The following is a 15,757-nucleotide window of genomic DNA, read 5'->3' as shown; positions in this document are numbered from 1 at the left end:
TTTCATATTTTGCTCGTTAGTACTAGTCCAGTGATGTAAATAAACTTTAGAATCTAGATACATAGGAAAAGGAAAAGTTATGTAGTGAGCAGTTCGACAACTCAAATGCTGACACTCACAACGGAGACATTGTGAGGTCAAACCCGGCATGCCGACATGTTACCTTAATGTACGACTCATCATATGTCGGGTCACTAGTTATTATGCCCGGCTTTGCACTGGGTTTTTTTCCCCTGTCTCTCAACTTTGTCCACTTCATACTTCCTGACTCTCATTTCTGTCCTACCGTCTCCCTGTCTCTCATTTATGTCCCCCTCACCCAGGGTTGCAATCAGGGGGTACAACAAGTACACGTACACAAGAAAGGGGCCCGGATAAAGTGGATGGCCCTGCCCCATTGCATTACTCAGGGTGCCACATGGAATAAGGGACAGCTGTTGCAAATTAGCAGGGGGGGTGGGAGGAGTTGCTATCAGTCCTCTGATCCTGTTATGACAGGCCTACTGCTGACAGTGCTAATGGCCCTCATCAATGATGTGGCACTATTCAATAGACTGCACTGGGCTGCATCAGGCGGCGGTCCACTCACAACTGTATTCCTGTACTCTTTGTCAGTTCAGAACACTAGCGGAGTGAGAGTGGACAATGGGGCCCATTTGTCAAAGGGAATTTGAGGTAAATTCCCCGAAAATACCTGTTTTGGGGGGTTTACCTCAAATACTAAGTATCTGATGTATGAAGGAGGGACCACAGCAGGTATCTCCGATACCTGCTGCAATCCCTCCATTGCCGCTGGCAGCCGCCTCACCATAGGTTTCTATGGGGGATGCGATGCTGCCAAATTTACCAATATCCGGAAGGCACAGCATTCCCGATATTGGCCCCAGCAGCTAACGCCATATGAAGATAGCGTTAGCCGCTGTAGCCTATGGGGACTTACCACATGTCAGCCAGCGGAGGGATCTCCCAGATCCCTCCGCCGGCAATGGGTACCGCTCATGTGCAGTCTGCGGGACTGCGCATGCGCAGCAGCCTCTGGCCACATTGCAGGAACGGACTCCTTTTGGAGCCTGTCACCCTGCATGTGCCGGATCATACATTCAGCCACTATGATCGCATTTTGCAATGCGATCATGGGCGGTACTGCATGACCTGATCACATTGCAAAATGCGATCATTAATAAATGGGCCCTAAAGAGAGGCAGACAGTATAAGGTAAGTAAATACTAGCCTTTCTGTACCCATTAACTTTTTAAAATAGATTGTTTCTATTGTTTGTGCTGCCCTATTACTTCTGAGGAAACTGGGATGAACAAACCCAGAGAAATGCGTCAAGGAGTTCTTTGCGTAGCTCTATTTGCTGGGAAATTTGTTTTGCTAATGGGTGAAAAGAACTGCCCCATTCATACCACTAGCCCATTATACAGCGGTGCATCCACCTGAGTGTGATCTCATCACCTATAGCCCAGCCGGCTTACCGTGCCTTGTAGCCGGCGAGTGGAATCCACCATTCATAAATACCCACTGGAGACCGTATACAGATACAGGTACATACTCCCGCTGACGAGCAGTGAGTACGCATCCCCACGGAGGGGCGGTGGAACACGGTATACCCACTCTGCACCAGAAAGTGTCTACACTCTGCGGGCATATATCAAAACATGGTATGGAAACATTTTACACACTGCTTGGCTTTATAATCCTAGCGGAGTACCCATGTGCAATTGCTCTTTGGACATATCCTCAAGACATATATCAATAATATTGGACGCATGATTATATTGTTTCCTGAGAGTAAGTTCCATTGCACAGGACATTTAGCGAACTAACTGATTGCCTTTTAATTGATTTTTTATTGGTTTTTCTCTTTTTTTAGTATAATATTTTCTATCTGGCAATACTATTGTATATTAATTCAATCGATATCTAGAGCTTTAACGCAGACCATTAGCACTGATTTGCATTTTATGCACTAAAGGAACTGTGTATTTGAAATTAAATTTGCTTTTTCTTTTTATAACTTGTGTGCCTAATTTTTCAAACAAGACGCTTCAATTCTTTTTGGTACTATTACTTATTATGTAAGGCTAGCTGTTTTTTTCTACCCTTATTTTTTATTTATCTGCTGAACCAATTATTTTCATTATTTTTTCAGTGATGGGGAAGTGGGGAGGACTGCTATGATATGAAATGCAGGGAGCGATATTCTAATACGTGGTACAGGGGGCTGTATTCTCTTATATGGCAGGGAGAGGTACAGGCGGCACAGATGTAAGTTGTCCAGGTTGATGTGGGAGGCCTTCTGACACTGATGGTGCAGGTTCCAAAAATTCTCTCATCCACAGACACAGGACCTGATTCAGACCCGGACGCTAAGCCGCGAACGCACATTCTGGCCAATAATCGCACTTTGCGTATGCATCAATATGCGCATGCGCAAGTCACTCACTGTGCTCGGGAATTATGCGCTCGTAGTACACAGACTGGACGCTACTTTGAGTGACAGATAGCGCCGTTTGTGGGTGGTAACAGGGGAAGGTGCATGTGAATAGGGGAGTGGTGCTGCGAACACAGGCGTGTCTGGGCGTCTAAACGGCATTTTTATGTGTGTGCATAATTAGCATGGAAGCGTCATTGTACATGTCCCCTGCAGTGATCGCAGTGCTTGCGTGGGGTAGAGTCTACCTCAAGCGCTGCATGCAGCTCCGATGGCTCTCGATGTAACCGATTAATCACACACTTCCTGGAGATGACGTGTGCTAAGAAAGAAAGGTGGGCGTCTTTATAGTCCGGTGTGCGCTCACTGCTGTCGCTCTCTAAGACGTACAGAGCGTTCTTAAGCCATTCAGTGCGATCGCGGTACTTGCATACCCGGCCCCTTTTGGCAGCGAGAAAGCGCAGCTTAGCGTCCAGGTCTGAATCAAGCCCACAGTCCCGTGAAAAGGAAAAGTTTGCAGCCAGGATTATAGGCCCTGGAGGAGCTGCATCAAGTCTGCAATCGCATGCACCCCCTTGCTGCAAAATTATGCAAATTAATGCGATTGCAGCACTAAAAACAAAGATGCCCACCACTGTATAAAGCTGCCCACTTCCCATTACATACATCCGCAAGTCAGCGAAAACATTGGTAACATTGCGTAACATCGGACCCATACGCACAGTTGTGGTTGAGCTGACCCTGACTCACAAACTGTGAAACTTCCTGTCGCCATCTAGACCTCTGGCTGTGTATGCCATAGCAGGGGCTTAATTATGCATGCCTCTGTAACGGCGTTCAGATGCACAGGCACGCCTGCATTTCTTCGACCACCCCCCTCTCCACCCCCAAACTGTGCTTCCTGTCAATCACTCTGTGATGGCTCTGCATATCCGCTGTGTTCATTTTCGCAATCGCAGTGGGCAATTTGCACACGCGCGCTGCGGGGCATGCGCGGAATGCAAAAATGCGTTCACAGACTTCCAAGCTGAATAAGGCCCTTAAGCTGGGTACGATGAGACAATGTTGTTATGTTCTGGCCAATATCTTGTGCATATCGTACAGTGTGTATGCTTGATATGCACGCACACGCGGTCGCATGCGATGTCGTCAGGTTTAATGTGCTGATGATGTGGTGATTGAATGACATAAGTAATTTGTTGGAGACCTGACTCTGAATGCCATTGTTATCACCTTTGACAATGAAGAAGTCACTTTAGCGATTGCTTACTAACATAAATGCAAATGTGCTGCATCAGAAAGGAACTACTTGTGCACAGGTTCCCAAACTTGGTCCTCAGGACCCCAAACAGTGCATGTTTTCCAGGTCTCCTCACAGATTCGTAAGTGAAATAATTAGCTCAACATGTAGATCTTTTAAAATGTGTCAGTGAGTAATGAATACACCTGTGCATGTGCTGGGTGACCTGGAAAACGTGAACTGTGTGGGGTCCTGAGGACAGAGGGTCTCATTCAGACCCGCTCACTAGCGCAGGACGCTCGCAAGCGGGTCGATGGTACCCAAATGCGCATGCGCACGACGGAGGCTGCTCCGTCGTGCACATGCGCGAGACCCGGCGAGCGACGGGGAAGCCGTCGCTCGGGGTCTCGCACCAAAGGGGGCGTGCTGTCGATGTTGATTGACAGCACGCCCCCTTTGGTGGGCGTGCGGGGGGCGTGGCTGCCAGACGGAGGCGTTCCCATGGGAACGTCTACCGTCTGGGTCCGGCCCCACTGACATCACTAGTGATGTCAGTGGGAGTGATTTTGGCTCTGATAGAGCCAAAATCACTCCAGGGCTTGCGGTCACCGAGACCCTACCGCAGGGTCTCGTTGCAAGCCCGATGGTCGCGATGGTCTTGACCATCATCTTTCTGGTCAGAGAGTCCGGCTCTGAATCAGGCCCAGAGTTTGAGAACCTCTGTACTAGTGAAATCTGATTGTTAGGCTAACATCAAGATCTATGTAGCTGTCTAGCAAATGTCACAGAAGCCGATGAATGTTTTGAGACATCCACCTGCGGCTTTGCAAGTCGAAGTATCTGCATCCAAAGACGCAGAGATGATCGCAGATCCTTCAATAATCGGCCTCCTGAGTAACCCTGTGGTCTTTTAGAATGGCCACATGTACTGAGACGCCCGGAGGCATCTTTACTGTGCTCGTGATCGCAGACGTAGGATGTAACACCCTCAAAATGTAGCACTCCTACTGCGAGTGAATATGGTAATGTACTTTGACGCATGCACCATGTGACTCAGACGCATGCGCAGACTACTGATAATCGCTCAACTGCTAAAATATCGGCAACTCTGAATCAGGCCCTGTGTATCAGAAACCAAACTTAGACAGTATACTTCACTGGATAATTCTGCTTGAAAAATGTGGGCAGAACTCTTCTGTAAAATGGTATGCACTATTGAAGGTGATAAAACATGTACATTTATAGAAACAACATAAAACACAACTAAAACAAAATGATCTTTTCATTGGTTTAAGAACCGAAAATTAAACTGTTCTAGTTATCTACTTTATACCCCTATGGCACACCATTACTAAGTGGTTACCAAGGCACTTACTGCATGTAGCAAAGGCTAGACTGTATACTGACCATGTGGCGATTCGGTTGTTTGACTCAGTGGAGGGGTTCAATTAAATGTGATGACAGATGTGCCCTTGTGGAAAGACGAAGCATGGTGATCAATAACATTGCTAGATTTACTCAGCACCTTATGGAGATGTGCAGTAAAACTAGCAATCTTGTGGATACCGTAACGGGCAATTATGTGCGCAGCTGAACCTTGCAGTGGTATTTAGTGACACATTACCCGTAACTGAACTGACCCCACTAACTAAACTGTGAAAAGTATATCAATTAAACTTTATGACTGTTGCACTGTGATAGGCCAGTGACATTGCACAGACAAAACCTTGGTCAATGGATGACCAAATTGCTATCCTATCATATCTGATCAAATAGGATTTTAATTGAGGAATAGGCTCCACATACAGAGATGGAAATAAAAATTACTGTGCCAACAGTGTTGTTTAAAGAAGCTACAGTAGCTGAGCCTGTAATATATTTGTAAAACCCCTCTAACCCTTAATTAATTGTTTCCTTATGTACTCTGATTCAAATGATTTTTTATATTTACAAGCACTCCACTAATGTCCCTTCACTAATATTTCTCTTTTCTGTTAATCTTATTTTGTATTTTGTTTTTTAAATGCACATGTAAGAAACCTTGAGTCCTACTGGGAGAAGAGTCCTATATAAATATATATATATAATATATTATTATTATTATTATTACTACTACTACTACATAACAATGCATCATTATCAATCTAACAATCAGGGGCCTATTCATCAACACTAAAATAACGTTTTTAAGGACATATAACAGACTTAACACAGGAGATATCACAGATATCTCCTTGCTAAGTTCCCCTGCGTTCATTTCCACAATCCCCATACATTAGTATGGGGATGTGGAAATTATGGTATTCATCAAATTCCGATAATTATCAATTTTCGGAATTTGATGCAGTTACTATTCGCCACTGTGAGGTGGCGAATAGCAGAATCCACTTACCTGTATCAGCGTGTGCAGGTCCCCCGACGAGTCCCTCCGGCGCTCTGCTCCGTCGTCAGGCTTCGGAGGCTGGTCGGACATGTGTGCTTCCCAGCAGAGCACAAGAAAGTTTAGAAAAAGAAAAAAAAAATTTTTTTTTTCTAATCTGTCATGTGGTCTGCTGGGAAACCACATGACAGACCAGCAGGACGGAGCCGAAGGCTGCTGCGCGGACAGGTAAGTCGGGGGGGGAGGTGAGCAGAGGGGGGTGGGGGGGATTGGGGGGGGTACGAAACTTAACGCATTTGTAGGCAGTGCTGCGCATGCGCTGGTTTTACAGATGTAACAGCGCATGCGCAGCACTGTTTCCAGACGCGATAAGGTAGTGTAGGCAGGGAAAAGAATCTATTTCCCGAAAAGCTGTCATCGCAAAAATGACAGCTTTTCGGAATAGATACTTATGGAGAGGTGGAATGATGAATTCCACCTATAATTAGCTAGAACTCCATGAGAGTTCTAAAGCTAATTATCTCCATTGAATTTTTATGTTTAATGAATAGGCCCCTCAGTCTGATGTGTCACTTGAGCTGTTCTGCCACAAAGCAGCATAATGTGCTATATTTACACTCTTTTTAAACACATGATACGAAATATCCCCCAATTGGTATATCATAACAATATAAAGCACATGGTTAGTTTTAGTAAGGAACCACAACCGACGTCAGAAAACTTATACGCTCATCATTGATCTTTTAAAAATATATTGGGCCCCATTTATAAACTAACGAAAATACCAGTGGCAATTATCGTTTAGTATCACTGTGATATAAACGAAAATGGCACTAGTATTTATCAATACTCATCCCTCCGATGAAGTCCCGCGAAGTCCTCCTCATCGGAGGGGTCCTCTGCTCACCTGCTGGCAGCCTAACGCTGCAAGTGTAGATCGCCGATGTAATGCACATGCGCGGCTGTCCATCTGCGCATGTGCATGACGGGGGGGACCTGGCAGTGCCTGGAAGGCTTTGTTGAAGCCTCAAAGGCACCACCGATCTTAATTGTCAGCAAAGGGGACAGCATCGCTCTCGCCATCTAAAAGATGGCGAGATCAATGCATGACAAAGACCTGAAATCTTCGATTACCGCTGTTTGTTAAATCAAGAAAGGGTGGCATAACCCCTTTAGTGAGCGCTGAAGGCGTTATGCTTCATTGATAAATGGGGGCCATTGGTTTTTGGTTTTGTTTACCTTGGTTGGACAGCAATTTGTGCAAAAGGCTACCTACTGCTGCAGTTCGCAGTCCCTATTACTGTCAATAGGGACTGAAGCAGTGGCGGACCTAGAGAGTGGTGGGCCCAGGTGCAAGAATATGCTTTGGGCCTCCCAATGCAGTGCCCCCAGTAGTGGCCCCCCTATGCAGTGCCCCCAGTAGTAGTCCCCCCTATACATTGCCCCAGTAGTAGTCCCCCCGATGCAGTACCCCAGTAGTGGTCCCCCCTATGCAGTGCCCCCAGTAGTAGTCCCACCTATGCATTGCCCCCAGTAGTAGACCCCCCCTATGCAGTGTCCCCAGTAGTGGTCCCCCCCTATGCAGTACCCCCAATAGTGGTCCCCCCTATGCAGTGGCCCCAGTTGTAACCCCCCCTATGCAGTGCCCCCAGTAGTAGCCCCCCCATGCAGTTCACCCAGTTGTAATCCCCCCTGTGCAGTTCCCCCAGTAGTAATCCCCCTAAGCAGTGCCCCCAGTAGTAGTCCCCTCTATGCAGTGTCCCCAGTAGTAGTCCCCTCTATGCAGTGCCCCCAGTAGTAGACCCCCTATGCAGTTCCCCCAGTTGTAATGCCCCCTATGCAGTGCCCCCAGTAGTAGTCCCCCCCTATACAGTGACCCCAGTAGTGGCCACCCCCCCATACAATGCCCCAAGTAACGGCCCCCCTATACAGTGACCATAGTAGCGCCCCCCCACCCTATAAAGTGCCCCCAGTAGCTCATATGCTGTGCCAATGCCCCCATAGTAGCACCCCCTCCCCTTATGCTGTGCAAGTGCCCCCTTACACAAACAAACAAAAAAAACCACATAACTTACCTGATCCCCGCTCCTGCCGACGACCGCCGCTGTCCGGACGCTCCTCCCGGCTCGCTCTCGCTCTGCACCATGGGATGAGAGAGACGTCATGACGTGACGTCTCTCCCATAACCCGCTGCAGAGGGAGCCGGAAGACGGAGCTCATGAGTGAGCTCCAGCCGGCTCCCTCCATGGACGAAGCAGCAGCCAATGAGAGTCTGCCTGACTCTCACCGGCTGCTATTACAAACACAGAGCTGCCGCTGGCAGCTGTGTGTTTGTAAACTGTGTAGGGCAGGCCACTCTCACTGCGGTCTGCCCTACACTTGTGGGGTCCGGGGGACTAGTGGCAGTGCAGGAATGGCTATGGCCCCTGCACCACAGCGGGCCCCAGTGCAATGCACCAGCTGCACCGCCGCTAGTTCCGCCCCTGGAGTGAAGTCTGATCCCTGCTATATGCCAAGCTCCAAAAGGTGTAGCTTTTCAGCGTTTGTTCCCTAAGACTAACACACCATTCTCAGATTGTGGTAGCCACATTATGTCCAAGAGGGCATTTTTGTAGGAGGGGCATCTTACGAGCCTCCATCTAGAACCGAGGAGTTCCAGAGATTGACACAGTGCACAAGTGCAGCATCAGTCACTGTGGAAGAGTCTTTCGAAAGAGTCCTCCAATGTGCCAGGAAGTATTTCACAGGGACAGCACTTTATCGAAAGTGCTGTCTGTGTAGAAATTGATAGTACATAGCGGAGATAATCATGTAAAAAAAATTATTATTTCTGCTGCAACAAACACTGAAGAAAAAAACTGCCACTTCCACAATGTTTAATATATATGCCCCTTAGGGGGGAGAAATACACAGAAATAAAAAAAAACAAATGAAAGATAAAATAAGGTATCCAGATGGAAGATCTACATTGTCTAGATAGACGGTCGACAGGCAATACTTCGACAGAGTCAAAAGGTCATTAGGTTCAAATGGTTGACAATTAAAAAGTCAATATGGGTCAAATGGTCAACATGGTCAAAATGTTGATACACAAAATGTTGACACATAAGAAGTCAACATAATTTTTAGGGTTAGGATGAGGATTAGGGTTAGGCAGCGGAAGGGGACAATTAAGGTTAGGCACTAGAGGGAGGGTTAGGGTAAGGATTAGGGTTGAAATAACAAATAAAGTGTTGACATTTCTGTGTCGACCATTTGTATGTCAACATTTCGACCCAGTTGACAATTTGACTCGGTCGACTTTATTCAAATTCGACCTTTTAAGTGTCAACCATTTGATCCTGTCGACCTGCTGCCTGTCGACTATCTGGTGTCGACCTATTGACTGCTTATCTAGACACTGACGATCTTTTATACCACACCCATAAAATATGTTGTAAAAGAGGGACCCTCTAAAAGGGGTCGTATTTATAAGGTATGATATTATGTTCTTTCCGATTCACTTACATTTCTATAATGAAGTTTTATGAACTGACATTATTCTGTAATTCTGTTATTATGTATGTAATGCACTGCTCGCCTGTGAGAAAGCATTCAGGGACCTATTTATCAAATTATCACAAAAAGTGCCAATTGAAAATCTTTTTTTCCGGTGATTTGTCTAAAGTAGTCACAGGAGCAGTTGAGTGATATTCAGCTCTCCAGCGGCATTGGCCGGCAGTGGTAAGCAGGGCCGTAGCTAGGGTAGTGCGGCCGGTGCCATCGCACAGGGCACCGCAGGGCAGGGGGCGCTGTTTGGGCCTGTCAAATTTCTGTTTATTATCATTCTCACATGTAGCTTCCTCTTATTTCATCCCCAGCATCTCCTGGCCTCTCCTATCTCTTCCCTGGCCCTTCCCCATGAGGCCATGGCCCTCTCTCAGGTGCACTATATTATGTCCCTATTTATCCCCAGCATCTCCTGGCCTCCCCTATCTCTTCCCTGGCCCTTCCCCATGAGGCCATGGCCCTCTCTCAGTTGCACTATATTATGTCCCTATTTATCCCCAGCATCTCCTGGCCTCCCCTATCTCTTCCCTGGCCCTTCCCCATGAGGCCATGGCCCCCTCTCAGGTGCACCATATTATGTCCCTATTTATCCCCAGCATCTCCTGGCCTCCCCTATCTCTTCCCTGGCCCTTCCCCATGAGGCCATGACCCTCTCCCAGGTGCACTATATTATTTCCATATTTATCCCCAGCATCTCCTGGCCTCCCCTATCTCTTCCCTGGCCCTTCCCCATGATGCCATGGCCCTCTCTCAGGTGCACAATATTATGTCCCTATTTATCCCCAGCATCTCATGGCCTCCCCTATCTCTTCCCTGGCCCTTCCCCATGAGGCCATGGCCCCCTCTCAGGTGCACCATATTATGTCCCTATTTATCCCCAGCATCTCCTGGCCTCCCCTATCTCTTCCCTGGCCCTTCCCCATGAGGCCATGACCCTCTCTCAGGTGCACTATATTATGTCCCTATTTATCCCCAGCATCTCCTGGCCTCCCCTATCTCTTCCCTGGCCCTTCCCCATGAGGCCATGGCCCTCTCTCAGGTGCACTATATTATGCCCCTATTTATCCCCAGCATCTCCTGGCCTCCCCTATCTCTTCCCTGGTCCTTCCCCATGAGGCCATGGCCCTCTCTCAGGTGCACTATATTATGTCCCTATTTATCCCCAGCATCTCCTGGCCTCTCCTATCTCTTCCCTGGCCCTTCCCCATGAGGCCATGACCCTCTCTCAGGTGCACTATATTATGTCCCTATTTATCCCCAGCATCTCCTGGCCTCCCCTATCTCTTCCCTGGCCCTTCCCCATGAGGCCATGGCCCCCTCTCAGGTGCACCATATTATGTCCCTATTTATCCCCAGCATCTCCTGGCCTTCCTTATCTCTTCCCTGGCCCTTCCCCATGAGGCCATGACCCTCTCTCAGGTGCACTATATTATGTCCCTATTTATCCCCAGCATCTCCTGGCCTCCCCTATCTCTTCCCTGGCCCTTCCCCATGAGGCCATGGTCCTCTCTCAGGTGCACTATATTATGTCCCTATTTATCCCCAGCATCTCCTGGCCTCCCCTATCTTTCCCTGGTCCTTTCCCATGAGGCCATGGCCCTCTCTCAGGTGCACTATATTATGTCCCTATTTATCCCCAGCATCTCCTGGCCTCTCCTATCTCTTCCCTGGCCATTCCCCATGAGGCCATGACCCTCTCTCAGGTGCACTATATTATGTCCCTATTTATCCCCAGCATCTCCTGGCCTCCCCTATCTCTTCCCTGACCCTTCCCCATGAGGCCATGACCCTCTCTCAGGTGCACTATATTATGTCCCTATTTATCCCCAGCATCTCCTGGCCTCCCCTATCTCTTCCCTGGCCCTTCCCCATGAGGCCATGGCCCTCTCTCAGGTGCACTATATTATGCCCCTATTTATCCCCAGCATCTCCTGGCCTCCCCTATCTCTTCCCTGGTCCTTCCCCATGAGGCCATGGCCCTCTCTCAGGTGCACTATATTATGTCCCTATTTATCCCCAGCATCTCCTGGCCTCTCCTATCTCTTCCCTGGCCCTTCCCCATGAGGCCATGACCCTCTCTCAGGTGCACTATATTATGTCCCTATTTATCCCCAGCATCTCCTGGCCTCCCCTATCTCTTCCCTGGCCCTTCCCCATGAGGCCATTCCCCTTTTTTGGGTGCATTATGTCCCTTTGAAAAATAAGGGGGGCGCCAATGCTCTTTCTGGCACAGGGCACCAAAAAGTCTAGTTACGGCTCTGGTGGTAAGAGTAGCCTTACCGTTTGCCAGACCAGTTCAGTGTAAAGGAACACTTGCATGAGCCGGCTTACCATACTTTGCTTCCAGTTCCAGATTTCGCAAAACTAATAAAAAAAAATAAGCTTTTCAATAAAAAAATACATTAAAAAATTTAGAAAATGTAAATACAAAAAAAATGCTCTAATGTTGTTACTGATGCTATAGGAGAATGTATTGGCACTTGTACTGTTGCTATCCATGGGGAAGCATCACAGCTCCCTTTTTCACAGGATTTGGGGTTATTTAGTGCCTTTGTTACATATACCCATGACTCCAGCGTGGTCCTTATGGGTTTTGCTCTTTCCCAGGCCAGCTTCCTCTAACCTACTCAGCTGGAGATCTGTGAGATATTGAGTGAGCTGTGCTTGGACCAGGACCAGGCATAGCTTATAAACATTGCTAGATTCGAAGATCTTTCCAAGGACAGTGGAGCCTCACATAACTTGATGAAATGAAAAGGCAGCGGGTTACAATGGGCTATGCAGGATGGTGATAAATATGCCACATTCCCTGCTGCAACTGGTGATTCCATACAGGTCAACCCAGAATGCTGACTACATGCAGCATTGACACAAGTCTACAGTAGTCAATCGCTCCAAGTGGTCTATTTATTCAGTGTACAGTATATCTATAGACCAACAGAGAACACAATAAATATAAATGTTGTTGAATTATGATTTGGCCCAGACACATACAAGCGCACTGAATATTTTATTTAAAATGGTTTATTTACAATTCATTGTTTCACTCTTTTTGTATGTTATATAATTACATTACATTTACCAGGGATTCAGAGTGATGTATTTCAGAGAAGGGCTATTAATGGCTGTCACATTTTACTACAATCCAAATCAGCCTGGATTTTATACGTCTATGGATACTGAACAACAACACCTATAGTAGTGTGAGCTATTCAAACTTTGTCCTTAGGGGCGATTTACTTGACAAAACAAATTTATTCTTTCTCATTTGTCTAACACAGATGTTTGTTTTGGTTTCAGCCCATGGGATCAGAGCGGATGGAAATGCGCAAACGGCAGATGTCAGTGCACCAGGAGACAGTGAGCTCCTCTCAGGCGCAACAGGGAGTTGGGAATAGGGGATCGAACGCCTGTTGCTTCTGTTGGTGCTGTTGCTGCAGTTGCTCATGGTATGTGAATAGTGCCCTTTACATTACAATGTTGTTATCAACACTATTATGTGAAAATGAACAGTTATCTATGTAAACAGAAATGGAGAAATGATGATTTGCCATACATCATAGATATTGTTGCCAACATTTCAAAATAAATGTACGTAGTGATGTTATTATTATACTACAGAGATTAAAGTCTAAGCAGTGGTATTATTAACCAATCTCCCCTGACCTCTCACCAGCTTGGACTTTTCTGCCGGTTCTGACATTTCGCATAATTCGCCCACGCACAGTATCAGTTTGTGATTGAGGGGATGTGAGGAGCATCTAAGTCTGCCACAGAGAGATCAGGAGATCCCTTTATGGCGATGTTCTCCTCATTGGAAAGGGGGGGGGGGAGATGTATAAAGCCTTGGGGAAAGTTAAAGTGGAAAAGTTGCCCAAAGCAACCAATCAGCTTCTACTGTAACTCATTTATCTAGCACAGTCTATGAAACGACACAAGATCATTGGTTGCTTTGGGCAACTTCACTTTATCTCCCTGAGTTAGAACGCTGACATCATCAGAAGATGATGTCAGCTATTGGAGTCAAGCTTGGTAAATGAACCCAAACCACAGTCCACATTGAGAGTAATAGATACTGTTATCTGCAGCATTAGTTTGCCTAATGTATGAGATATCTCTGAGCAGGCTGTAGTTTATATCCCGGCAGTAGGCATCTCAACGGTAAGTATTGGGTTTAGGGAGAGGGTTAGCTGTTAGGGTTTGGCACTAGGGTTAGGCTGCTGTGAGGGGGGGGTTAGTGTAGGATGTGGGGAGGGAGGGTTAGGTTTAGTGGTAGGGTTATGGTTAGGATACTTACCTGCAGGTGCCGGTATCCTAACTTTGTTGGGATGCTGGCATTGGGATTCTGAGCATCCCGTTCTCAACCCCTCTGAGCTTTCCTGTGTTGCATGATGCTTAAATTATGCGGAAACTGCCCTTTCACCATGTTTTTTAGCCCAATAAATAGACCCCTACAGTACGTCTCCCTCATAAGAGGACTGTCAGTTTAGACTGGATAGTTATGTACTTGTAACAGCAGCTTGCACACCTTTCAGGAGGAATGTAGAGTGCTCAATGTATCTGTCATAGCTGTACAAGTATCCTAATAAATGATTATCGGTACTCTCATTTAATGCAACGGTCCTATTTGCTGCCTCCACTTATGTCCAGTTAATGGTGTATCCAGCACCTCTTTAGGTTTTATTTTTGGCGCTCTTGAATGTATTTGGCCTCACTGACTTGTCCTCTCTCAGTCTGGAGAGTTCTAATTGGATTCTGTTATCTATGAATGGGCTACTCGCTCTTTTTCCATATTATTGCTGCTCTCCATCTACTGTAAGTAGTGAACAGAAAACTTTTATTAGATGACCTGCTAAACCCTAAAGGGGAATTCAATTAGCCACGATAAGCCCCCTTTCAGCGAAAAATTAGCAAATTTGTACTTATCGGGCAATCCTATTGGCCACGTTTTTTGCATCTGCGAATTCTTCATAGCAAACGTTTTCACCACCTTCTGAGCAGGTGATAAGTTATGCAAAACCCCTCTTTTAGCGTAAAAATATCAGTACTTGATTCGGAACGACTGGGATACCCTCCTTAATGAGTAATTAGGCAAAAAAGTTTTTAATTAGCTTAATTTGGCCAATAATTATGTAATTTTTGGGGTGAAAAAGTAAAAAGTGTTGGAAAATGGGTTAATTGATGTGGGACAGGTATATGGGGGTGCTATATGAAAGGGACAGGCGTTTTTAAGATTACAGGTGGGTGTTAAGGTGGGTACACACCAGATATATTTATCTGCAGATCGACTGATCTACACATGATGGTTATTTATACACACTGAACAACCATCACAGTGGTCCCGCGTCGCGAGCCCTTCCCTGGCGGCCTCTGCAGCAAGTGTACGGGCGGGCGGCTGACCACCCGTACGCACAGCACAATGAGCAGATATATCTGCTGATATATCTGCCATCGGCTGTGCTGCACAGCCAACACGATATGTCTGTGAACGACGTCTGTACACATTGGAAGACGTGTACACGATATGTCGGCCATTGAGTATCCAGAAGCATATTTTTAAGGTTTTTAAAAAACTGCCTTTAGATGACACAAATATATACTGCGTATATGCATTTATTTGCACCCCCAATTTAAGGAGTACATTTTATTTGCAGAAAATACTTGCTTTTTATCTTTTTTCACTGGTTTAGAAATATACATATAACAGCCATTTGACATAATTTAAGAACCCCAAATACTTTTATTAGATCCACTAATATACTTCTATATTGTTTTTCTATCTCAATTTGCCTTTTTTGAAGTACGGACAGATTTCCCATGTGCGAAAAACGGGAGGGGACATAGGCCCTGATTCAGAGCCGGACGCTCTGACAAGAGCGCTCGCTCTGAATCAGGGCCCACCTCCATTAAAATGGAGCGTCCTCCTGGACGCTCGTATAGCTGTGGGTCACCACCCACAGCATATATACGAGCGTCCAACAAGATGGTCGCGATGGTCTTGACCATCGCGACCATCGGACTTGCGAGTGAAACCCTGTGGTCGGGTTTCTCAACTGCAAGGCCAGGAGTGATTTTGGCTCTATCAGAGCCAAAATCACTCCCATTGACATCACTAGTGATGTCAGTGGGGCCGGCTTCAGACAGTAGGCGT

The 15,757-nt window shown here is 46.6% G+C and overlaps 1 protein-coding gene across 2 annotated transcripts in view; it reads left to right on the top strand.

The window, feature by feature from the left end:
- Nucleotides 1–15,757, top strand: part of RGS20 (regulator of G protein signaling 20) — a 235,510-nt gene that overhangs the window by 198,111 nt on the left and 21,642 nt on the right. For both annotated transcript variants that reach the window (XM_088469753.1, XM_088469754.1), the window contains exon 2: nucleotides 12,907–13,055. In XM_088469753.1, the coding sequence (XP_088325879.1) occupies nucleotides 12,907–13,055 (149 nt within the window). The remainder of the gene's footprint in view (nucleotides 1–12,906; nucleotides 13,056–15,757) is intronic.

This window comes from Taudactylus pleione, unplaced genomic scaffold, assembly GCF_031769625.1.
Source record: "Taudactylus pleione unplaced genomic scaffold, aTauple2 ptg000093l, whole genome shotgun sequence".
Classification (NCBI taxonomy): Eukaryota; Metazoa; Chordata; class Amphibia; order Anura; family Myobatrachidae; genus Taudactylus; species Taudactylus pleione.
This window is presented reverse-complemented; position numbering and strand designations above follow the sequence as displayed.